Genomic DNA, 24,885 nt, shown 5'->3' with positions numbered 1-24,885 from the left:
TTGAAGACAGTGGCTTTGAGTTGTAGGTCCCAAAACTTGTCTACATATTTGTGGATAGATTCATTGGGAGAGAGCTTTAAGCTTCGCCATTCGGTGAGTACTTTGTCTTTGGCATCGGTGGCCAAAAACTGCTTCATAATGGAAGCTCTTAAAGCTTTCCATGTTCGTGGAGCTTCACCGTTGGCTCGTAGGCTAGACCACCATTGTCTGGCGGACTTTTGAAAGTGCATAGCTACATGGCGTAGCTTAGAGGACTCCGTGAAGCCCTCATATCCAAACGCCGCATCGAATTGTTGGATAAAGGCCAAGACTTTGTCCGTAGCACCAAAGGTACCATCATAGGTAAGGAAAGAGATTCTCTTCCCTCCCTCTTTGAATTTCTTCAACTTGGAGGACCTCTTCCATGCGGCATAGGATTTCGTATGACCTCATCTTTTTGATGGTTCAAAGGTTGCACCATCACTTTCTTCAGAAGGTGAAAAATTTGAAGAAGGTGGAGAAGAGGGTGACCTCTTTCTCGCCTTTTTCTTGTCTTGATCTTTGTCGTCTTCACCATAGCTTTCATAAGAGGAAGAGGATGAAGAAGATGGAGAAGAGGGTGTCCTCTTTCTCACCTTTTTCTTCTCTTGCTTTTTATCATCCCTCTTTGAATTATGGCGTGGAGAAGAGTGTGATGGTCTTCTCCGCTTTGGTGGTGATGGAGAGCGTTTAGCCCGCCGTCTTCGTGGAGCCATCTCCGTCGAGGTGGCGGGAGATTCGCTTCTTTCTCATTCCTTCAGTGGAGGCTCTTGAGTTCTCCTTTGGGAAGGAGATACATCATCAAGAAGTAAATTCTTGAGCCCTTCATAAGGATTCTCTTCTTCTTCCCGAATCAGAGAGAGACCTCTTTTGGTAGTCTCACAAGGAGGCTTCCTAGGTGTTCTCTCGTCATGGTGATGAGCTTGGAGAATCCCGTGAGCACGGAGCTGCCGTTGCACTTCACTTTGGAGAGATGGATTGCCCATGGCTTGTTGAAGCCTAGAAACAAGATAGTTAACAAGCATTGAAGCATCATTAGTAGCTTGCTCATGAGCAAAATCAAAGTTATCAACATTAATTTCACTCTCTTTACTATTGTCAGCCATTCTAACAACTTTTAGGTGTACTTTGGCACTTCAAGCCCTAGTTGCTACTCCTCTTTACCCCTTTAGAAAAAGCACTCAAGCTACTGTACCCGCGGCTCGAATACCATTAATTGCAAGGAATAGAAGAGAGGGTCTTTCGACACCAAAACAGCACCGGCTCCTGTCAAGCTTCTAATAGCTCAGTAGTGGTTAAGCCGTAGGCAAGCCCCATAGGACTCCACTATTAAGACCATAGCTCTCGACGGTGATGCCTCGTTAACTGCACGAAGGCAGGTGCACTACAAGGCTGAAAAATCCCTATTCTACTTACTCACAGGCAATTAATCATACCAACCATTTGTAGCTAGCTTGAGGACCTCCCTTCTTGAGCAAGAAAAGAGAAACCTTGAGCTCTGATACCAATGTAACATTTAATGGCCTAATAACTTATGTGTAGCGGAAATTAGCATGAACATAGTGGGCATTTCATTAGAGTAGATTCCTAATGAGAATTACAAGAGTGCTTGGGTGGAGAGAGCAACAAAAAGCATAACACCTAGTTAGATAGCATCGACAATACTTTCAAAAGAGAGAGCAGTTAAGCTATTGACAACAGTCGAGGACCGAATTTTCATGGAGCCGGTCCCCCCTCCAAAAGGCTTTGTATTATGGTTTCTCCCATCAAGAGAGACATTGTACAATACAATTCTTTGTGTTCCTTCAAGACTAGCTAGTGCAATGAAGATGGAAACTTCATGCACTAAGCAAAACACTTAACAAACACAACTTGATTTATCCCCGTTCTCAGACCCAAGACCTCACACACCTTCGAAGATGGTGAGAGCTAGCAGGATATGAGAGTAGATTGAGAGGAAGAAGGAGTATCTTACGAGAAAGATGTACATCTCCTCACATAATCACTCATATGTAGCTTAGCTTAGCTTAGTAATTAGCTTGGTAGAGGAGATGAGCATGCATTGAAGCTTGGCTCTTGGTTGGATTTGCATCCACATGCCAAGAGAGTGTTGATGTAGGCTTCTATCTCACAAGCTTGGAGTAGGTGATGAGTTCTCCATTAAAGCTTGGGAAGAGATAGTCTTCTCTTTCGTCACACATGAGCTTGTGTGAGTGTGTGTGTGTGTGTGTGTGATAATGCCTTGCAAAAATCAGCCCCCTCTCTCTCTTGGGCGAGCCCTCTTGCTAAATGCTCTTCCTGAAGCCTCATTGGCCCTCCCCAAGTCAAGCCAATTACAATTGAGCAGCATAAGTGATAGCCTTCTGACATGTGTCCCCCTTTACCCTTTTGTGAGAGCTTTAGGTAATTAAATAATTAAACTAAACTCTCATTGGACCCCTTTGCCTCCTAGCCAATAGGAATCAGGCAAGCCATGGGGCTCCTGAATGCTCATTGGACCCCTTGGGAGACTGCCCAATAGTCTTTTAGGAGACTTAATTCTCATTGGTTTCTTTTATTAAATGTTTTTAAATTAATTAAACTAGATTTACTCTAGCTTAATTTTCATTGGTCCACTTCAAGGGTCATCCAATAGAAATCGGGCACACCTTGTGGGCATCTGGCCTAGGGAGCTGACATGTGTCCCTCATTCCCTTTGTGTAAAGGGAGCCTGTGTGTGTGTGTGTGTGTGGCTTTCTCTCTCATCCCCTACCTTTAGGGCTCGCCCCCTCCCATGTAGGGATGTGCAAAGACTTTTAGGGCACACACAAAGCATCCAATTTTCCTAGGGTTGACCTTTGGACACAACCTTTGAATTTTGGAACCTTAGCATTTTGGAAGTCTTAATGGGTTGAACCTTAGGGTCTTTTTAGCCCATTGTTGCACATGGCTCTTTTGCAGATGGCCCCCCCTTTGGATCCCTATTTTCCCTCCTTTGGATCCCTACTGTGGCCGGTCTGCTAGCTTAACCAATATTCTAGCTTTTTCTCCCCTGGCCTTCCCCACATTAAATGATCAGTTTAATATGAGAAAATCATTTAGGAGAATTAGATATTGATTATTATGACAACTGGCCAATCAGCCATTGACTATCGATCACCGAGCGATCGCTTTTCGATCACTTTCGATTGCCGTTTGGCCACAGTATTCTCGTGAATCTTTGCTCCGTACAATCTATGATCACAAATAAAGACCTCATTAGCGTGCAAGCTAGACTCATACAAATATATGTGCACTATTGGCTTCTCCTCATATGGGGGCCTTACAAATGTGCATTTTTAAAAATAAAAATTACAAGGGGCGAATCAAGCTCCATACTTAATATGATGTTGGAAGATGAAATCTCATCAGTAGAAATGCTTTTCTTTTCTTTTTACAAATTCTTGAATTTGATATGCGAGAGAGTTGCTCATTGCGTTGTGTATATATCCACTCTTGTATGTGTGTGTGTGTGTGTGTGTGTGTGTGTGTGTGTGTATTGTGTTGTGCATGACGTTGTATGGGCAGATGCCATCATGGTTTCAGTCACATGGTTTCAACATGGATAGATTGCCTCCATTCTAGTACTCCTTGGATGCACCCTCCTTATCTCTTACACGGATCGAGATCAATAGACTCATATGTAAGGATTTGATTCAGCTTGATAGCAAGAGCACATGGATGCAGTCGACATAGAAGTCGGGCACAAAGATGGCTTTCTACAGAGAACATCTTCTCCAACTAAGAGAGGATGGATATGTGACCAGACTGACCTATATGGACACTCATTTATCCTATGAGATATGATGTGTTATTGGTCAGGATTGCACATCATTGCATCAACTAGAGATTGAGAGTGGCAGATTTAGGAGAGTACCGATAGAGGCCAGGATATGCCAGTTGTGTCATATGGAGCCGGAGATAGAATTACATCACATCTGTCATTGTTCGGTATACTATGAGATAAGAGGCCACTTTCATTGTCTATTTAGAAAGAGCGTTGGGCTGTTGGCTAGAGCCATGAGATATTAGGATCAAAGATGCCTCGAGTTGTTTTTGCTAGAGCTATGCAGACACAGGGAGAGTGACTTGAGGAGATCAGGAAGTGGGAGACATTCATAGAGGGAGATCACTGGCTTCTTTATAGTAGAGACTTGGCAACCAGACAAGCATGCTTCACAACATACCTCAACGCCCACCCATACCAGAGGTATATTAGTTGACAAAGCCACTGAGCTCGGGAGAGCTAGACGCCAACGTCATGAGGGCGATCATGACATTGACGGAGGCTTCATCAGAGGATCATGATTATTCTAGCATGACATGAGAGACACCCAGTACAACTATTCACAGAGGCGGACATTGACGAAGCTCTTCAAGGATCGATGCAATACTTTCTCGGACAACGCCCGATGTCAAGTATCCTTGGGCATTGATGATGATGATGATGATGCTTTTAGTCTTTCACTTTTATTTTTATTTTTGTACCTAGATATTGGATTAGATCTACCAAGATTGTATCAATTTGGTCTCATAGGTCATTTTGGCCTTTTGAAGTCGTTTAATATAAGATTTCATCTCTCTCTCTCTCTCTCTCTCTCTCTCTCTCTCTCTCTCTCTCTCATGGTGCCGACAAGGCAACCTCGTCTCGACCATCTACTGAGCCCCAAGAGATGGTTAGCCACTTTGCCATGAATCACACTTGCTTGAATTGTCTTACATGAAGCTAGTGTAAACCTCATCTAGAACATCCCTTTGCGAGGCACAATCCTAGAGGCTTGTGCGACAAAGCCTCATGGCTAATAATGGAAAGTGTTTGAAGGATATCTTCATAGAAATAAACATGTTTTATTTTTCTAGACCCATAAGTGTTGTTAGAAATTATTACTTAATGGTATTTACAAAATTTGGAAAATCGTGGACTTGTTTGCGGAATCTCTAATTAAACTGCCTAAATTCTAACCTTGAAAAATAAGGGCCAATGAAATTCCAACGAGGATTATTCATTTTCAATAGGGAAATTTGATTAGCTAGAATCTGCATAGATTTCACATACGCCTGCCTCGAACCCTTGGCATCAAAATGACCAATAAAAATTGCTACACCTAGATTCGATCTGTGATCGATTCTTGCTCTCCATTCCATAAATTGGGCTAAGCCACATAACCGGATGCCTGCTCTGCAACACAAGCGCAAAAATTTTATTATTTTTTTAAGCACAAAGTTTAGGTCCCCACTTGGTCAATGACACTAGCCACCAACACAACCACAAGAGGCTAGCTGTGTACAATGACACTCTGCAGGGCATGCTTGGCGATGATGAGAAGATGAGCTCCTCCCGACGCTACTGGCTATTGACGATGCTAATATTGCTACTGACAATGATTGTAATGCATGCTCTGAAATAAAGGCATCTGTTTATTAACAAGTTTTCAAAAATCGTCGAGACATACTCGACACTACCTCCCTCGCTTCTACTGGCTCTTTGCCTTTCCATTATATTATATAGAATCTTAAGAGATTTCTCACTCCACCTTCTCGTGGCAAGCAAAATTACCATCCATCAGTGATGGATTTGAACCCTTTCATTTGTACAGGATGTGAGATAACTTATGCTAACCATCATGCAACAACGAGTTTGTTGCCTCCACTTCAATACCTCCCATAAGAAAAAATGCTTCAAACAATGCGTCCTTGTGCAGGCCCGTCACTCTTCCTCACTGAGTCCTCTTGATGGCACGAGGGCTCGCAACCTTTTACCCTTTGTTGTTAGTTAGAAAGCGGCCGGAATCTCCCAATGACTTACCAATACATCTGCTAATAGCCCTCCCCTTTGCTTTGATTTCTTTTCTTCTTTCAAGAGCGAATGGTCGCAGATACCCCTCAAAGATCACGACCCCTACTCGGCTTTATAAAGTAACAACTGAAAGGGTCACAATGGATTTCTAAAACAATAAGAAAGTGATAAAATCATTAGGTTGAGCTAATCTGGAATTAATGTTGGAAAAATGATCTCTTATCTTAATCTTAAGCCGGTTGAAAATCGAGACTACCTAGTTACAAACCATGGTAAAGGAAAGAAAAACAGGTGAAATATGTAGACAGTAGTTAGAAAAACCTACAAAGCTCAAAATTTCTTCTAGTATTTTCAGTTTGCTTCTTTGCAAAGAAGAAACTCGACCGACGATCACTTAATAAAAGAGACTTTCTCAAATAGAATCAAGCTATACAATGCAAGAAAAGTCAAGCCATACGAGAACGTGAAATGAAAGGTGAAATAAAAAAAACTAATTAATGTGTGTGTGTAAAATTTACTAAAATTATGTAAGATGAAACTTCACTTTAACATTTTAAAACAATAAAATACAAAAAAAGTATGTATGTATATGTATGTGTGTGTATAGAATTTACTAGAATTATGCAAGATAAAGCTTTCCTTTAGCATTCTAAAACAATAAAATGCAAGAAAAGTAAAAACATCTAAGGCTTCTTTTAGAAAGCTCATAATAATAATAATTATTATATTTGGTATTGTTTTTTCGAAAATCGTGTACTAGTTAGTATTCACTGAACGGATGGTACATTTGCATGCAAGCTTCTTCCTCTCCCTCCGTGCCTCGTCTGCAGGTACTCTCTCTCTCTCTCTCTCTCTCTCTCTCACACACACACACACACACACACACACACACACACACACACACATTTTCTGGTAAAACTACACGCACAAGCACGCATGCACACACATCTGCAAGTGCTGTTTGTGTTTTAAACCGTGGGCTAAACTGCAGAGAAAGTAAGTAAAACTATACAACGCACCCACACGCAGACGCATCTCCAAGAAGGAGGAACCTGTGGGCCGAAATGCAGAGGAACACGGAGCTTGCCACGCCATCTGTGGATCTACATGCATGCACACGCAAAAACTCAGACAATGAAAATAGAGAGGTGAGGAATCTCTCCTCACTCAGATTTGGCTTTCGTAACATTCATCGACTTCTCCACACGCAGTAGGATTTGTAGTCTATTCTGATGGCCTTATACTAGGAATTACTGTCAACCGTCATACTTCATCCCGGGTCTGTACAGCATTGAAGTGTTTGAATATCATAGTGTTTTGGTCTACATAAGGTCTTAGTAAAGCATTGATACTTGAGAAAAACTGCTGACCTTGGATGAAGCTTGTTGACTAGTGCCACATGGGAAGTGGAACTGTGGATGATGCGAAATTTTCTTTCTAATTTCTTTCTTGTCAGAGGGCATTAAGTAGGCCTGTCTTATATCGGCCATTGTGGCATGCCTTAGAGAAGAATAGAGAAAGACATTACAATATTTAATCGCCTCAAGTGGTCTTAGCTCACCAAAAACATTTTTTCCAATCAATGATAATGAAAATTCTACCAAATTTTGCAACAAAATTGGAAGGAATTGCAGGTTTTTACAGTAGTATGTGTAAATTTTTGTGGGTTCTTCTCAGGATATGCTTGAAGTCTAGGAGACATTTTGAAATTCTAACAGGTTCAAAAAATGCCAAATTCTAGAGTATTTATGGAGATTTCTAACTAAAATGCCCAATTCTTGACTGTAAAAATTAACATCCAAAGAAATCACAATGGCGGCATTACGAACCAGTAGGTGTGAGCATTGAATAATGTTGTCATTTTTGGGATTCAAGCTCAACATTGCAAAGACAGTTGAATTTTTGCTCTTGGCTGTTGCATTGTTTGCTTGGGGCCTGGGCCAATAATCAAGTATGCGATAGATGGAATTATGCTTTTGTTAGAGGTGCTTTGGATGGCTAGCCAGCTATCAGCTCATTCTGTAATCATGCTTGACGAAACACAGGATAGAATATACTGATAATGTCCTTTGGGCTGTTGAAGGACCAAGGCAGCGAAAATATTTTGGCAGGTAGGCCCTCTCTCTCTCTCTCTCTCTCTCACACACACACACACACACGCGTGCGCGCCTGCTTGGCACAAAGACACCTAAGTAAGGAAATCACCTTCTACCTTAGTGAAATGTATTTGTGAGTGAGCTTGCTCAGCCTTGTATGTGTAGAATGTTAAAAGTAAAGTATGTTAAGGGCTTGAATGGTGGAGAGTGGCTATTCATGCAGAAGGCAGAAGAGGAGCTCGTAGAGGTCTGCAAAGAGTTAACTTCAGAAGTTTTTGATGAAGTACTCACACAGAGTCTCCACAATAACTACTTTTTCGGTGCTCCAAATAAAGTAACCGAGTTGTGGAATGAGCAAAGGAAGCTAATAATATTGCAAGAGGCTATTTTCCAAATAAGGATATGTGACTCTCATCGACAGCGACAACTTGGGGAAGGGTTACTATGGGCCTTTTCCCTTTGGTGACCTTTTGTTAATGCTTCTATGAGCTCTAAAGCCAAGGCTTCAAAGAATGCAATAGTAATATGGTGTGCTGTTGGGCATCTCAAGATCCTCCAACTACGTTTGTGATGTTGGATGCCTTTGTTGACATGTATGCCCAAGGAGTCATGAAGAGATGAAAGAGCACATCTTTTCAGTCTAATCAAGGAAATTTCCAATTCAATGTACACAATTCATAAAGTCATTCTGCAAAATACTATCAGTCCGTCAGTACTCTAAAATCTCAAAGAGAAATTAGTGACTTTATTCAATCTAGGCAATTTGTGACAAAGGAGTGGAGTGGCTCCCCTCTTGTGCAATCCGCAGTGCACTAGATTCAACGTGCTGATTTATGTCTGCAGTAGAAGTGACATGATTTATGTGTGCAGTAGAAGTGCCATGTGGCAGCAATACAGACTCTCGCAAAACGCGTTGGCAAGCTGATGTGGCAGATTGTACGAAAACCTTGATTTTGTGTTGGTTGATGACGTGGTAGCTTGTACGTATTTCTGCAATTGGTGATGGTGCTTTTGGTAGTTTTTGAGGACCAATTGCTTTTGGGACAATTTGCTTTAGAGTTTAATTGCTTTTGGGGCTTTGGTTTTGGTATTCCTTGTAAAAATAAAAAGGACCCAAGGACCTCTATCACAAACTGGTGACGTGGCAGGCCCCTAGACACACAACATGCAGACTCTCGTGAAATGTGCCGACAGGTTGACGTGGTAGCAGACCAATGAAAAACCCGTCGTAAAACGTGTTGATAGACTGGCGTGGCAGACAGTACGGACCTTCGCAATTTTCGTTGACACGCATTTCATCTTTCAGTTCTTGCACTCAAACAAGTCAAATGAGAGAGTACAAATCAATCATATTCATTTTCGGGAATTCCGTGTCATAAAGTCATATAATAGAATACTGGTCAACGCATTAGTATCCTTGAAGCCCAAAGGGGACATCAGTGACCTTATTCAAAATTGGAGTAACCCTTTGACAAAGGAGCGGAGTAACTCTCCTGTTGTGCAAACCCGTTGCACTAGATTCACCCTTGCTGAATTCGGGGTTCTATCGGAGTAGACTATGCTAAACTGAATGCTTCAAAGTAAAGTTTCAAAATGTGAGGAGTATTTGTTAGGTCCTCCATCCTTTTCGCATCCAATGTGGGGTAGTTCTCGAATTTAACCAAGAATCATTGAATCACTTTACCTTTCATCTTTCTTTCCTTGTGTGCCAATATCTTTCTAGAACGAGTATCTTCTCGCTTTCCTCCACTTTGGGTTGCTCATCAGGCTCCCCATCAACTGGCACATCACCCTTAAAAGGCTTCGATAGACTCACATGGAATGCATTGTGAATCTTCCAAGTATCGGACAGCTTGAGTTTAAAGGAGACATCATTTATCTTTTCTTTAATCTGGAAAGGGCCATAATACCTCATGCTAAGCTTTGGAAAAAGCCGCTCCTCCCTTTTTCATTTTCTTAGGCATGCGTTAACGTAAGAGCACCCAGTCGTCCTCCTTCAACTTCAAGTCGTGTCGATGTTTATCTGTTGCCTTCTTATGCCGTGCTTGAGACTGCTGTCAAGCCTTGCAAACCTTGGCAAAAGCAGTGTTCAAACCCCTCGTGTACTGATCTGCTTCAAAAATCTAGCCTTGGTCCTTAGAAATGGAGGGACCTTCTTAGCACCTTCGATTACCTCAAATGGCGCCTTCCCCGTTACGAGTGGACCGTGTTATTGTATGCAAATTCCACCAAAGGCAAGTACTTTTCTCATTGAGTCTTCTGATCTAAAATATAAGACTTCACTAAATCCAAAACCACTCAATTAGCTATGCTGGTCGAATGAGGATGAGAAATGCAACCGTGTGCCAATTTTTTCCTAGATTGCTCTCTAAAACTGAGAACGTCTCAAAGATGAAGGCCCAACTCCCTTACTTGAACCCCTTGGTTTTTTGGCACCGCCAGAAGAAAACGAGCTCTCCTCCTCTAAACTACTAGAGGGCCTCCCATGCCTCCTAAACTTTTTCTCAAGTCTAATTTTCTTGATTTTCTTTCTTTTTCTCTGCTTCTTTCGCCTTTTCTCATCCTCTCTGGAACAAGAGACGACGAACTGTCGGAACTCTCTGAAGATGAAGAAAAATTTGGATCATCCTCGAAACAAAAATGCTTCTTGAATCTGCTTGTCATCTCGAAAGTCGACTTTTGGCTCAAATAATCGGAAAAATCTACCGATTTTTTCTTCTTTCGAGAGTGCTTCAAGACTTTTATTATTTGGTTCATCTTCTTTTCAAGGGCTAGGTCCAATTCTTTCTGCGAGTACAGTTTTCGCTTTTTTGCACTCGGCTTTTCTTTCAGCTTCCTTCTAGTCTTGAGGAGAGTCACGCCATCTCGAGTGAATCTCATCAATCGGATAATTCTTCAGGTGTTTCACAAATTTCGGGTCTCTAGAGTACTTGATCAATCTTTTCACACACGTATCGACCTACACACTATAAGAGGTTATATGTACTTGTGATGCTTTTAGCGACGGAAATACATTGGGTTGTTATACTCTCCGGTGTCGCTAAGACCGTCGCTACGGGAACGTCGCTATATGTGTCGCTATATAGCGACGCATATAGCGACGGTTACAGTCCTGTAGCGACGCTTATAGCGACGTAGCAGAACCTTATATAGAGACGCTTATAGTGACGTCCGAGAGTTAAGTTTTTTGGGTGAATGCCCTGCCACCTATCAACTATATTGAATGTTTTCAGAATAGAGTAAATCTAAATGAATTCAAGATAAACCCAGATTCACCTTTGAAAGAAAGTGCAAGGTATAGACCCAAAGTAGTCACCCACAAGACAATATAACCATTAACTCCATCATGCATAGTATTGTTTGCAAAATAAAGATATAAAACTGACAAAAGTAATTGGACGAAAGTAAATTAATGAAAGTAAATCAATGACGATTATATACATTATAGACAAAATCACTTGATTGTTAAGCTTTGCAAATGTAATAGTTACAACACAATTGTCATTATTGAGAAAATACATGGTTTTCCAATAGTTACAAAAAGACGTATACACGTCATCTCATTATACATGCTATGACAAAAGGAAACTAATGCTATCTGGCTACGACTAGACTGACGTCGTCTTATCAGACGTCCCATCGCGTCCAAGCGACGTATCTGTCGGATTCTGCAAAAAAAAACAATAAGACTTTCTGTAAGTATAAACATATAATTACAATACAATCTATTTTCTTAGCTTATTATTAAAATACAACAAATGTAAAAAGAGTAAAGTGAAATATTAACCATGTCGCCGCGAAAACTGAGAATGTCCAGCAGGTCGTTTAAGTCCTTTCTGCTTGCCTACTCGCGCTCTACGGTGTGGGGTCACGTCTTGTCATCGACACTCTTCAAAACATACAAAGAATCCATTATGTTAGAATTTAAAAGTACAAATAGACGTAACTACCAAACCTAAAGAGCAATGCAAAAACGTTTACAAAATCAGCCTCAAATGATGCCCACCCGTCGTTCTCCAAGTGGTGCGAGCTCCCTGCCTCTACTCGCGCTTTGGCTGCCTCCTTTTGTTGCTTCGACTTGTTAGGATTCTCGCGCTCTGCTCGCTTCGCATTCTTCCAATCTTCTTTGGCCAGCCAATCTGGTATGTTCCACCCATGCTTTATTGCTTTTTGTACTTCAAAACGCTTGTGTTTGCAGTATTCGCGCATTCGAACCTTCATCAGTCTTCATTGAAGCGCTCATCCCGACTTGACACGGGAAACTCGTCATGCAGCATTCTGATGACTGTCTTTTAATTCATTTGGCACTTCACTCCAGGTGTTTAGTATGTAGTGTTTAAACACCTGAGAGCAAAGACCGTGCATGCGCGAGATCACCTTGCCTTCGTCATCCAAGATGATGCCGCCGTCGATGTCGATCGAGTACGACAAGCCCTCTCGCTTGTGACGTGTGAACCTGGGTGTTTCAGCAGGGTCTCTAGCGGCATCTCGAGGAGGGTACGGACGTCAGGTGTCTCCACTGGAGTCTGGCCTCCGAAGCGAGGAGTGTCGACTGGGGTGACTCCCGAAGGAGTAGGTAGTGGTGTGTAGCCAGGAACGGCCGATAGCCGCGGAAAACCTGGCGTAGATGGCGATGCCGTGGTTGGTGTGGGGGCGGGCAAAGAAGGGGAAGGTAAGGAGCCTCGTCGAACACGAGGCGGTGTCGAGGCATCAGCTCCAGCATCACCACAGCAACCGCCGCCGCCACCACTAGAGCGTCGGTGCTTAGACGAGTGTGAATATCGTCTCGTCGACACCGAAGCTTCAGAGCGTGCTGAATGCTCCGAAACAGAGGGAGACGCTGAAGGAGTGGAACGACGTGACGGTGCTCCAGAGTGATGACGCTCCTCGTACCACCTCCTCTGTTGGGGTGACAAAGAAGAAAGAAACTCATCATTATCCATACCTGCATTAAAAACACGAACATTTAATCTTAATATTGAATGGAGAAGAAAACATAGACAAGTTATAATCTATACTATAGATAATACGGAGAGGGATTCCTGTGTATAGAGAGAGAGAGAGAGAGAGAGAGAGAGAGAGAGAGAGAGAGAGAGAGAACTCATAAAGGGGGAGGGATTCTTGTGTAGAGAGATTCCTGTGAATTTGTCTCCCGTGTGCATTCTACGTATCTTGTAAAAGCTATGTCTCGGACAACATGCCTTTTATATGTAGCTAATCTTTTCTATTTGCCATAGTTTTCTCGATTACTTGCGACAGATCTTTATTTCTCTCTCGCTCTCTCTCTCTCTTTTCCTCTCTCAATGTGTATGTATGCACTCTTTGTTTATGCATGTGTGTGCATGTGTTTTTTGTTTATGCATGTGTGCACTCTCTCTCTCTCTCTCTCTCTTTTAGAGACAATGTGTGTGTGTGAGAGAGGGAGAGAGAGAAAGAGGGGAAGGGAACATGAGAGAGAGGAGAGGAAAGGAGCATACTTGGCTCTCCTTCCTCTCCTCGTGTGTGTGTGTGTGTTGGGGGGGGGGGGGGGGGGGGGGGGGGAAAGAGAGAGAGAGGGTTTACCTGTTTCGTTAGAGCGTCGAAACTCAGATTTGAGATCTGAGTTTTTGGCGCTCTCGGTTTATTTTTTACTCTTGTCAGCGTCGCTATGCAACAAAGAAAATAGCGACGCTCATAGCGATGCCCATAGCGATGCCGTGGATTTTCACTTTTGAGTGTCGCACTGTGAGCGTCGCTAATGTAAAGTACCTCTTGTAGTGGCAGTTGACGTTTGTACTCCGCATTGGCAGATCTCCCCGCCAAAAATTTGCCTGTTTCTTCATTCTTTCTTCAGTTCCCGCTTTGGATTTCAACTTTTCTTTACCTTCCCACTGAACGGTGTTATCTCTGTCAAATTCTCCGCGAGAACTGATGTGGGCTCGTGGGTTCTTTTATGGCTTATTGCCCTTAAGACAAAGCGATGAAGTTGAAGCATGCCTGATGCACGCTTCCCAACGATGATTCAGATCCTAATGCATAGTGTCATTGTAGGTCTTTGAAGAGAACCATCTGGGTATAACAAGATATCTATTAACTTCTCAGATAAGGTGTACTACATTAGGACATGTAGATGTTAGGTGCAGCGGAATGAATGTTGAATTTTGCTCAAGATGAGTGCTCCGAACTGTGCTCAAGGGTTCCTTTTACTTAGGAAGGGAGAGCCTTCCGTTCCTTTAGTGAGAGAGTGCAATGGACACAAAGTGAATGGACACTGTGAATGGAAGTGCATGAGACTGAGAGATAGAGAGAGAAGAGAATACGACACCGGAAAGTTGTCAAACCCTCCTCCAAGGGCCCCACTCGATGGCGAGAGTGGTCTACTATTGATTGCACTATCTGATACAATGGCTGATGAAATGAGTCTAAATGCTGTGATGTCGATGTCGACGGTGTGGACGACGAGGACGAGGCTAATGTTGAAAACTGAGTGCTTGAATTGTTGACTTAGATGCTCATGAAAAACATTGATCTTAATGCTACTTTGTCGCTGATTTTCTGTTGCAAAAAACGCTAAGTAGGCTGGCTGATATCGCTGAACAACAGGTCTTAAAAAACGTTGCCTCTGCTGGGTCTTCAACTGCTGAATTTGCTGATACAAAACGCTGGTATAGCTCAGGTGAAAACGCCAGATCTTCAGGGCTGAAATCGCCAAATGCAAGGGGCTGAAAAACACTGGGCTGCTGGGACTGAAAACGCTGGCCTTCCCTTGCTGAAAACGCCAGGTTGAAGTGGGGGTTGTTCTTGCTCAAAAGGTTCTCCAAAGGCCTGCTGCACTGGGTGCCTGTTGCTCTCCTTCTTGTGCCAGATAGTGCTAACTCTAGTTTGCTTTTATATTATCTTAGCAAAATTGCCCTACCTAGTTCTCAACAAAAGTCACTTAATGAATAAGTGAAAAATGTCAAAAATAGAGAAATTGGGTTTTAATGCACTGGAAAATGCTACTGATGGATTTTGATGGTAATGTTGATGATCATGCTGTGTGCAACCGGAGGATATGCATCTACTCTACGTGATTGGTCATGCACGGTTTGCGAACAGACTCACAAAAGTGCCAGATTACTGCCTATTGTAGACTGACTTGATTGAAGTGAACCTTGGTCATCCTGTACCTTGTCCACGGACACATAGGGTTGGATGTATCACGTGACATCCCCTCCTTTTCAAAGTGAGGTACTGGTACCGAACTATATGGCGTCGAGGGAGATCGCCAACAACATCCGGAATTCTGGAAAGGACTCTTTGTTGGCCCACTTTGATGTGTGGACCGTGCGATACTTGAATTTCATAAAGGTCTGCAACGCTTGCTTCTTTGGGCCGCACCAAAAGCGACACAAAGTCTTTTGTGGCTCCTTCAGTGCTTCAACTTTGTCTATAGTCATGCTTCTTCCTTCTTCAAGAATCTTCGAGGCTGAAAATTCCTGAAAGCACTTTCAACACAAAAACATGAACATACCCATTCCATGTAAAGTGAATGGAAAAAATATAATTTTCCTAAATGACCGTGCATCCAATGCAGATGAACCAAGTGACGGAGTGCCAAACCGTTCATCAAACACACGCAAACAATGGGGTTGAATCTTGACTTTCTGATCTAATTCAATCAACTATGGCAAAACACAATGGAAATGCCGATGCTTGATGCTCAATCCTTCTTGTGCTCTTTCGGATACCGTGTCATGCCAAGGAAGAGACATGGAATGTGACTTCCTTGAATGCATACTTTTTAGCTTTTCATGAGAAATCCGCATACATCCGTGCTCATTCATGAGTGTATCGTGTTCAACGTACAATATGGCATGCTTTTGAAAAGGGATCACATAAAGACGCTGACTAAAATACAGGAAATCATCACGAATGAAACACTCGAACAATGCGTGCTGACTAATCATTCGAACACTTAGTACTTCTTGTAAGGGTTCTTTGGACCTATGCTCTAGAGCCAAGATCGGTTTGGTGTTTGATCGAATATGCCTGGGGGTTTCTGTGGACCTCGACTCGAAAGCCAAGATCGATTTTTTTTTTTTTTTCGAGAAAAAGATCCTTCTATTAGTTACTGAAATTGCCCATAGGGCTACAATCACCTCTTCAAGAGAGGGCTACAACAACCATGATAGGAGACTCTCCCAATGAAAAAACTAGCATATGTACCATGGGGCTAAATCAAGAAATGGGGGGAGGGAAAAGCCACACAGGTGGTTGATAGTGCCATCGGAGTACACCCCTCTCATGCCTTGTAGAGCTGGAACCCCTGCACCTCCTCTGACAAGCCTTTGAACTCTAACCAGTCACCTAGAGAGCGCGTTGGACCCGTTGCCATGGGACCCTAGGAAACATGAGACCGATTACCAACCAAGTGGCCTCTATGAGTGCTAACCATGGGATTCCAGACAAGGGGCTGCCGTAAGCGCTCCTCCGTACAAGTAGGCTGTCTCTGCTCCAGGCCTCGCCGCAAGAGCTCCCAAGATCGAAGCAAACTCACAGCGAAGCGGTCCTCCAGTCTCTTGCTCAAACCAACTCTGCGCATCTCTGTGAAGATTCATTTGGTCGAAGGTTGCCAGGGGCCTCCTGCCTGAGGCACCCTAGCACGAAGCCGCTGTAGCAAGAACTTCTTCGAGGGCTCCTCACCTGGAAGAAGTCCTCTGACGATGAACTTCCCAAGAAGGGGCTCTGCTCTGCTGTGCTGGGTCAATGATCCCAAGCCCTCCCTGTGAACAAGGAAGAGTGATGACCTGCCAAGCCACTTTGGCTTGGGCTATCTGAGTGTCGCTTCCTGACCAAAGGAAGTTACTGATCAGCCGCTCTACCTGGCTTATACAAGAACTCGAGAAGATCCAACAAGAAGTGATGTACCACATAGTCGCCAACAACACCTAGTTGGCTACTACTACTCTGCCAGCCAAAGAGAGTCGTGCTAAGCTCCAATGTAACAACTTTCTCCCGATAGACAGGAGAAGGGGAGCAATCTGTTGCTCGGGAGACAAGTCCAAACCAACATGACAGCCCAAGTACCGAACTGCAGTCCCTGGGGGAATCCACCTAAAACCCTCTCCTGGCATCCAATCGTGCATAGGAGCTCTACCAATCGAGAAAGCCACTGTCTTTCTCCAGTTGATCAGTGCGTCCGATGCACAACAGAAGGTCTCTAGAGCCTGCTCACAGTTGTGAAGGTTGGCCTCCTGGCCATCTAAGTACAAGGCTGAGTCGTCGGCAAACTTAGCGTCCAGTAGCTCATGTCACTAGCGTGTGACTACTATCCATCCTTTTTGTTGATTTCTTTCTTATTATCTATTTACTTTCACTTTTTGGAAACACCCCTCGGGAAATCTAACTGCCCTGCATTGCATAGCTAGTGTGGAACTGTCCAAAGGGAGTCCAGGCTTGAGGGCAAGAGAGCACTAAGGTTGGACAAGGACTATGGTTAGCCAAAGTGGGGTCATTGACTAGCCAAAGTGGAATCCTTTGCTACAGCGGCTACATTCAGTTTTGGGTGTGGCTGCAGTGTACAAAGGGGGTCAGATGACCTAGAAAGATACAATGGTAGCATCTCCTAAAATTTAGGGAACTGCTATTTTGGGACCTGAAAATGTGTTCACGTCATTACCTTCGGTATGACTAGGGGAACATTTTCTTACTCTGCCCTGAAGTCAACTGGGCAACCGGTTGGGAGATTTTTAGGCGGCAACCCCGAAACGGGAAAATGCTTGTAAATGCGTCAAGTGGCACATTCTGGTGCACTTTTCTCATGCAGAAAAATGGGCGCTGATTTTTAAGCTGGGAGAGGCTCATTTTCAGATTTTGTCAGAGGTTAAGAGCTATGGAGTGCTTACTTTCCCTCCTACGTACAGTGCGGTGCCAGGAGTGATGCCCTGCACGCTACGCATTGCCCTCTCTCTCCGCTATGGCAGTATGTTATGCCCCTCTAGTGGGCTTTTCATTTGACCAATGTACAGTTGTGTGGGTTCATGCCCGATTGCCGAGGCAAGAGCCTCTTGCACAGGTACTGGATTAGCTAGCGGCTAATCCCCCGTAGGTACAGGTGAATTCGGAGAGGTTTCACGCCAGAAATCTTGTCCGATTCAAAGGGCAAGTAGCCCTACAGGTGCGGGAGCTCGAGGACTTGCTACGGATGTGACCGACACGCGAAACGGAGCCCGAAACAGTAAATTACAGCCTGCTGTGTATTTTTGCAGGTTTAGGGTTTTGACCCTAAATGGTCCCTAATACCCCCAGGAGGTTCGGGGACGCGAGGGGACCGCTGTACAGGTGATCTGGTGCATTCTCGGGGCTGAAAACAGTGAATTCAGTGCTGCAGATTCTCGCCAGGTTTTGCAAACTGCCCGTACGCGTCGGGAAAGTCAGTCAATGCGTGGGAATACTGACTGTGAAGGGTCCTAGTACAGTTATGCTGCCGAAATCAGGCCGGAATAGTTGAAATTCAGCCAAGTTTGTGCGGGGCAGCTTGTAGGGATCCACAGCGTTTATTCCCTCTTTTGAACAATAAAGAAATACCGAAAGTGGCGCCTAAGTTAGGGGCCAATCTCGTGTCTGTCTACTTATACAAGTGCAATCTAGCAGCCTGTATCCCTCTCCCCTTTGGTGTGTCTTGAAAGTACAGGTAAAGTGGACGACAAATTAAATGGGTGAAAGCAAATAAGGTTTAAGTTTAAAGTCTACCTCCCTTTTTGGATTGAACAGGCCGGTTTTATGGTTCCATTGATGGAATTAAATCACTTTTTCCCATAGAAGTGAGCCTTGGTCAGGTTGGGCTTGAAGACACAAGGGATCATAGACCAAACACAGGAAATTGCAATTATGGTTGACAGACCAGATCATGTGACTGAAGAGGTTTCCTCTTCACAGGGTCAATAGACACATGAAGTGGGTGAGTCCTCAAGACCACCACAGACGGATGATGATATATTCAAGACCCAGTTGGCTACTGTAGTGGCTATGTTCACACAAGTAATGCAGAACCCGAGGTTTTTAGCCTTTCTGCAACCTCCTGTTCCGTCTCAGCAAGTTGGGTCACTGGATCACATTCAAAAGCCTGTCAAGGCTCGAGCACAGGTGATTCATACTGCACAATCAACGGAAACACCTGTACACTTGACGGAGAACATGCAGTCTCCACAACCCGTGCCTAAGGTGTAAGAACAGGTGGCTGAGATGCCAGTCTTTCAAATTGTATCAGTTCAGCCAGCCACTTTTCAGTAGCCTATAGCTAGTTCTAATGGGCAGGGAAGCAACCTACAGGCTATGCAACAAGTCTTTCCACCACCTTCAGTACACCCTGGCTATTTTGGAGGTGGATCGGTATTCCAAAGCATGGCTGGTCATGCACTTGGAAATCAGTTTTACACGCCAGGAACAGTGTTCGGGGGTGCTCAAACGATGATGCCTAACCCCATGTATGGTGTCACGGGCATGCTACCAGGGTTTCAAAGCACTCAAGGCCAATTTGGGATGCCACAGGCAAATTTTGGTATAGTTGGAATTACAAATCAGCAGCCAAATATGGCATTTCCAGGTCAACTTAATTGCGGTCAGGGAACACAAATGAACCCTAACTGTGTTCCCATGTTTCAGTCACTTCCATATGACAACTTAACGCCGCTGGAGAGGCCAACTCCGTACAAAGAAGGTGACAAAGGTGTGACATTCACGACCTTTACAATGTTTGATGACAGGAAGAAGGCTCGCTCTCTCATTCCTCCAGCAGTTTGACAAGGCCTATGCAGGGGGAAACTTTACAGAGGCTTCAAAGGTCCGCAAGGCAGCCACTTTCTTGACAGGGAATGCGGGACAATGGTGGACAACTTTATTGCTTCAAGGGCAAGCTCCGTCCACATGGATTTACTTCAAGCAGATTTTTGCAGCAGCATGGTTATCTGATGACTTTGAAGCAGATGTCATGACAGAATGGCACTTGCTTAATGCTGCTACTTGCAAGAATCAGGATGACTACAATCGGAAGTTTTGGAAAGCTCTACTTCCAGTAACTTCCTATAGGTTTGTGCCATTGACAGAACAGATTGAAAAATACTGTTGTGGCCCACCCAAAGGATTGAGAAAGTACTGCACGAACACCAAAGTCACTAGTTTGACGCAGCTCATCGAGGTAGCAAACACTAGCAATGGTTTGCTCAAGGGAGAAGATTGTGAATTCAATACTAGCGTCAAGGAAGGATCAGCCAAGAAAAATTCAGCGAAGAAGTATGTTCCCAAGGAGGCTGCGAAAGTGACTCAGGAGCAAGCCAACGCAGGGAAAGACAAAGCTACAGCTGAATCAGAAAAGGGACCAGCGAAGAAATGGAAAAGACGTTTTCCTCGCAAGTCGGAAGAGCAAAAGAAGGTCGTGAGGTCAGAGAACAAATGCTTTATCTGTGAGCAGCCTGGCCACATTGCTTACAACTATCCTACAAAGAAAAGGCAAGCTGATTCTGAAGACAAGGAGGACGGGAAAGGAAAGAAACCCATGGCTGGTCTAGTGCCAGATATGGTGGGCGACAAGCCAAATTCAGATGCAAGTGAACTTTGCAGAGCATGGGGAAAGGTCAGGGATCAAACAGTGCTTATCTTCTTTGATCCAGGTGCCAAAGCGAACTTCATTTCCCCAGTGTCACAAAATAGGAGCGTACACGAGCACTTAGAAAATTTGAAAATTATAATCCTTTGAAAACAAGAAAGAAGGGAGAAGATCGACACAATATTCGGGACCAGAAGATGGGCCGGTCCCCCCCCCCCCCGTTAAGAGTATTCTTTTATTCAGGGAGAATTCTTATACAAGCACGAGAACCCGAGGAAACCCCTCCGTTCTGTAGTTCTTAGACCCGAAGGTCGTGCTTTCCCGTAAAGGGCTTGGGCACAAGGCCGTTCCTTCCCGTAAGGGACTTAGACGCGAAGCCGTACTTTCTCGTAAGGGACTTAGGCGTGAAGCCGTACTTCCTGTGAAGGGCCTTCCCGTAAGACGGGATATTCCTGCAAAACAAACCACACAGAGCAACAATTCTCAATGCGTATCAACACCTTATACCTGTCGCTTCTTGCTTGAAGAATCGACCTCCGTACTCAGTCGTCACGCGAACACTGGCAAATTTTGTCGCTCGGCTCTACTCCAGAATCCCAACGCTAGTACTTCCTGCTGCTCCCGGCGTATATGAGAACTGAAATGCTGGCTATCCTTTTATAGGGTTTGGCACCCGGCAGGAATAGAGCCGAAAAAGCAGGGCTTAGCGCTCCTAGAGAGAGGAGAGAGAAAATCGCTGAAGCTGGTGCTTTCTAGAGAGAGGAGAGAGATCGCAGATTTCAGCCCTCTGCGTTGGTTTTAGCACTGGCTTTTTTACAAGGGCCTTGCTTGCTTTATTTTAGCCTTGCTTGCTTTATTTTATTAATAAAAGGAAAGTGACCGGCCACTTTATAAAATAAAGTGTGAACCTGTTCAAACTTTAAAAACTCACTCAGTTAGTGAAAATAATGCTACACGGACACATTCCAGGCGTCCCCGGGTGTAGGACACGACACAGATGCAATGCAGACACAGACTCCTCGCGGGAAAACATCTGTCCTCCCGTGATTGTTCTTGCTTTTCGTAAAAAGCTTCATTGAACCCATCTTTATTCTTGTGCTTGCGTTCTTATGCGTATTTTCTTACTCAGTTCGGATTTCCTCCTTAGCCTACGGGATGCCCCCTTACTGATGCACCCGTCACCCATCATGTGACGCATCAGGGGCACTCGTAACCCGGCCCTTTCCACCGAACTTACGGAAACTCCTTCGCGATGCTTACCATCACCCATCAAATGACACATCAGAGTTGTCCGTTCTTGATGACAGTTCCTGTAGCTACAATCTTTTAACAGTTCTTAGTACACATAATAAAATATCTTAAAAAAGAGATTAATCATTAAAAATAAGAAAATAGTCCAATTAGCAACATCCCTCTGGCTTCTAAACAGTTGACCTCAACTGTAGTGCTTGGACATATACCTCCAATATCTCGGGATAAGTTGCTAATTCCTCCAGCGTCATCCACTGAGCATCTAGATTCGAGTAGTTCTTAAACTTAACCAAATACTTCCGTGTTATCTTTCCGGATTTGAGAGACCGCTCGTGATGACTTACTATTTGCTCCGGTTGGAGTATTTCTTCTGTTTCCTCAACCTCAGGAGGTTCCTCAGCAGTAGGCTGGCTTGGAGGCGGTCCCACATACGGCTGGAGTAAACTGACATGGAAAGCATTATGGATCTTCCAATTAGGCGGTAGCTCTAATCGGAAAGTGATATCATTCACTTGCTCAGTGATATTAAACGGCCCATAATAACGGGTAGAAAGTTTTACCACCTTCTCCTTATGAGACGCTTGTTTCTTAAGTCTTGCCTTCTCAAACTTGAGTAAGACTAACTGTCCGACTGTTAAGTCGAGATTCCTTCTGTGCTTGTCTGCAGCTTTCTTATGCTTTTCCTGAGAGCGTAGAATAGCTTTCCTAACTTGCCCGTAGGCTGTGTCCAAATCTCGGACAAATTCATCCGTTGCAAAGATCTTATCCTTAGTTAAAAGGATGGGTGGAAGCAAAGGCTTACCATAGAGAATCTCAAAAGGTGCTTTTCCTGTCGATGAGCGTATGGTATTGTTATACACATACTCGACAAGAGGCAAATATTTCTCCCAGTCAGATTGCCGGTCTGACACATAAGCTTTTAACATATCCAATACTGTGGAATTGGCTATCTCACTTTGCCCGTCCGTTTGAGGATGGTAGGCAGATGAAAAATTCAGCTTTGTACCAAGATTATCCATCAAGGCATGCCAAAAATTTCCTGTCATGCGAGGATCTCGATCACTCACAATAGACTTAGGCATTCCATGATGCTTAAAGATCTGTGCTAGAAAGACCCTAGCTATATGATCTGCTTTGATCGTTTTCTTGGCTGGTATAAAGTGTGCTTGCTTGCTAAACCTGTCCACAATGGTCCAGATCGCGTCATTTCCAGTCTGAGTTCTAGGGAGGTCCATGATGAAGTCCATGGCGATACTTTCCCAAGGTTCATTAGGCACAGGCAAAGGTTGTAGCAACCCCGGCGTCTTATGCCGATCATACTTCACTTTTTGGCAAACCAAGCATTCTCTGACATACTTATCAATGTCTGCTTTAAGGCTAGGCCAAAAGAAATATCTTTCCATTGCTAAGGTCGTAGGGAGAATACCCCGATGACCCGCATAAGGCGAAGCATGTGCTTCATCCATGATCTTCTTTCTTAATGGTTCCGCCACACATATGGCCTGATGGTGGTAGAGGTAACCGTCTTGAATGGAGTAGGGAAACTCATTCTCTCCACGGTGTAGCTTTCCCCAAATGGTGGAGAAATCTGGATCATTCGGATACAAATCCGGTAGTGCTTCTAATTCTTGGTGATACACCGAAGTGATAGCGTTCACCCTTGGCCGCCTAGACAATGCGTCCGCGACCACATTCTTACTCCCAGCCGTGTGAAGGATCTGGAAGTGAAACATAGACAAAAAGTTTGCCCACCTCATCTGCTTCTCAGATAGTTTCCTTTGCGTAAGAAAATACCGCAAACTCTGGTAATCAGTCTTGATCACAAAATCCGCTCCTAGAAGATAGTGCTTCCAGTTGGATAAGGCGTGAATCACAGCCAAGAGTTCCTTTTCGTAGATTGATGCATGCAACTCTGCATCCTTAAGCCGTCTGCTTTCGTATGCCACTGCATGGCCTTCTTGGTTTAACACTGGTCCGATGCAATCGCCTGAAGCATCGCAGTGAACCTCAAATGGTTTCCTTAAGTCAGGCACTATCAAAATAGGTCCATGGCTTAGCAAGTACTTGAGCCGATCAAAAGCTCCTTGTTGTCTCGATCCCTATCTGAAGGGAATCTTCTTCTTTGTCAAATCATGAAGTGGTCCTGCTACATGAGCAAATCCTCGGAAAAACCTTCGATAATATGAACATAATCCCATAAAGCTACGTACATCATGTACCGTAGTGGGAATAGGCCAATCTTCTACCACTCGGATCTTGGCAGGATCCATTCTCACTTGATTGTGAGAGACTATATGGCCGAGAGTGTATCTCTGAGAGAAAGAACTCGCTCTTCTTTGCATTTACATGCAACTCATGCTTTCGCAAACGGGAGCGCATAGCAATATAAAATATACTCGGATAAATAAAATTGATCACTTAATATTGAAGCCAGAGGATATAGAGAGAAATAGATAGAGAGAGAGAGAGATAAAGTGAGAAGATCGACACAGTATTGGAGACCAGAAGATGGGCTGGTCCCCCCTCGTAATAGTATCTTTATTACTGAGGAGAAGTCATACAAGCACTTGAACCAAACGTATTACCACGTTCGTTCTAGAATAAGACTTGATGGTTCCCGGAAGCCTCAGCTTCCGATTCCTAGGGCAAAACCCTATTCCAAGGAACTTTCGTTCCTTATTCCAATTCCTTGAGAATCAAGGTTCTCGCCTCTGGATCTCACCTTCCAGACTCAGGGCATGACATCCCTGCAACTCTTTTCCAACTCTCTTTCCAGAGTCCTCTTCCTGCAGAACAACTCTGCTTTCCCGGACACGAAGTCCTTACTTGGGAATCCCAACTTCCGGATCACAACTTGAGAGACTACCTCTCTCCGATCCGTGGATCTACTTCCCAAACTAGGGTACGAAGCCCCTGGGCTGATCTGGCTCTAATTCCTCTTCTGACTTAGAGAAGATGAGTATGTCGTCAAAGAATACTCCCGTAAAAGCTCGATACGGGCTGAAAATGTGGTCCATCATGCGATTGAACGTCGCAGGAGCATTGGTCAAGCCGAAAGGCATTACCAAAAATTCATATAGTCCAAAGGTTGTGCGGAAAGCAGTCTTATGGACATCCTCAGGGGCGATCTGTATCTGATG

General features: G+C 44.0%; 1 protein-coding gene across 3 annotated transcripts in view; it reads left to right on the top strand.

Moving 5' to 3' along the window:
* Nucleotides 1-6,578: 6,578 nt before the first annotated feature.
* The window catches only part of LOC147450756 (uncharacterized), an 88,684-nt gene continuing 70,377 nt past the window's right edge, over nucleotides 6,579-24,885 (top strand). For 2 of the 3 annotated variants that reach the window (XM_086520799.1, XM_086520798.1), the window contains exons 1-3: nucleotides 6,579-6,663; nucleotides 6,825-6,981; nucleotides 7,879-7,944. In XM_086520799.1, coding sequence (XP_086376925.1) covers nucleotides 6,612-6,663; nucleotides 6,825-6,981; nucleotides 7,879-7,944 — 275 coding nt within the window. In that variant the 5' untranslated portion in view covers nucleotides 6,579-6,611. The remainder of the gene's footprint in view (nucleotides 6,664-6,824; nucleotides 6,982-7,878; nucleotides 7,945-24,885) is intronic. The other variant, XM_086520800.1, reaches the window with a different exon arrangement.

The sequence above is a fragment of the Adiantum capillus-veneris genome, chromosome 9 (genome assembly GCF_014529385.1).
Source record: "Adiantum capillus-veneris isolate H3 chromosome 9, ASM1452938v2, whole genome shotgun sequence".
Taxonomy (NCBI): Eukaryota; Viridiplantae; Streptophyta; class Polypodiopsida; order Polypodiales; family Pteridaceae; genus Adiantum; species Adiantum capillus-veneris.
The sequence above is the reverse complement of the archived record's forward strand: the minus strand, read 5'-3'. Positions and strand labels throughout refer to the sequence as shown.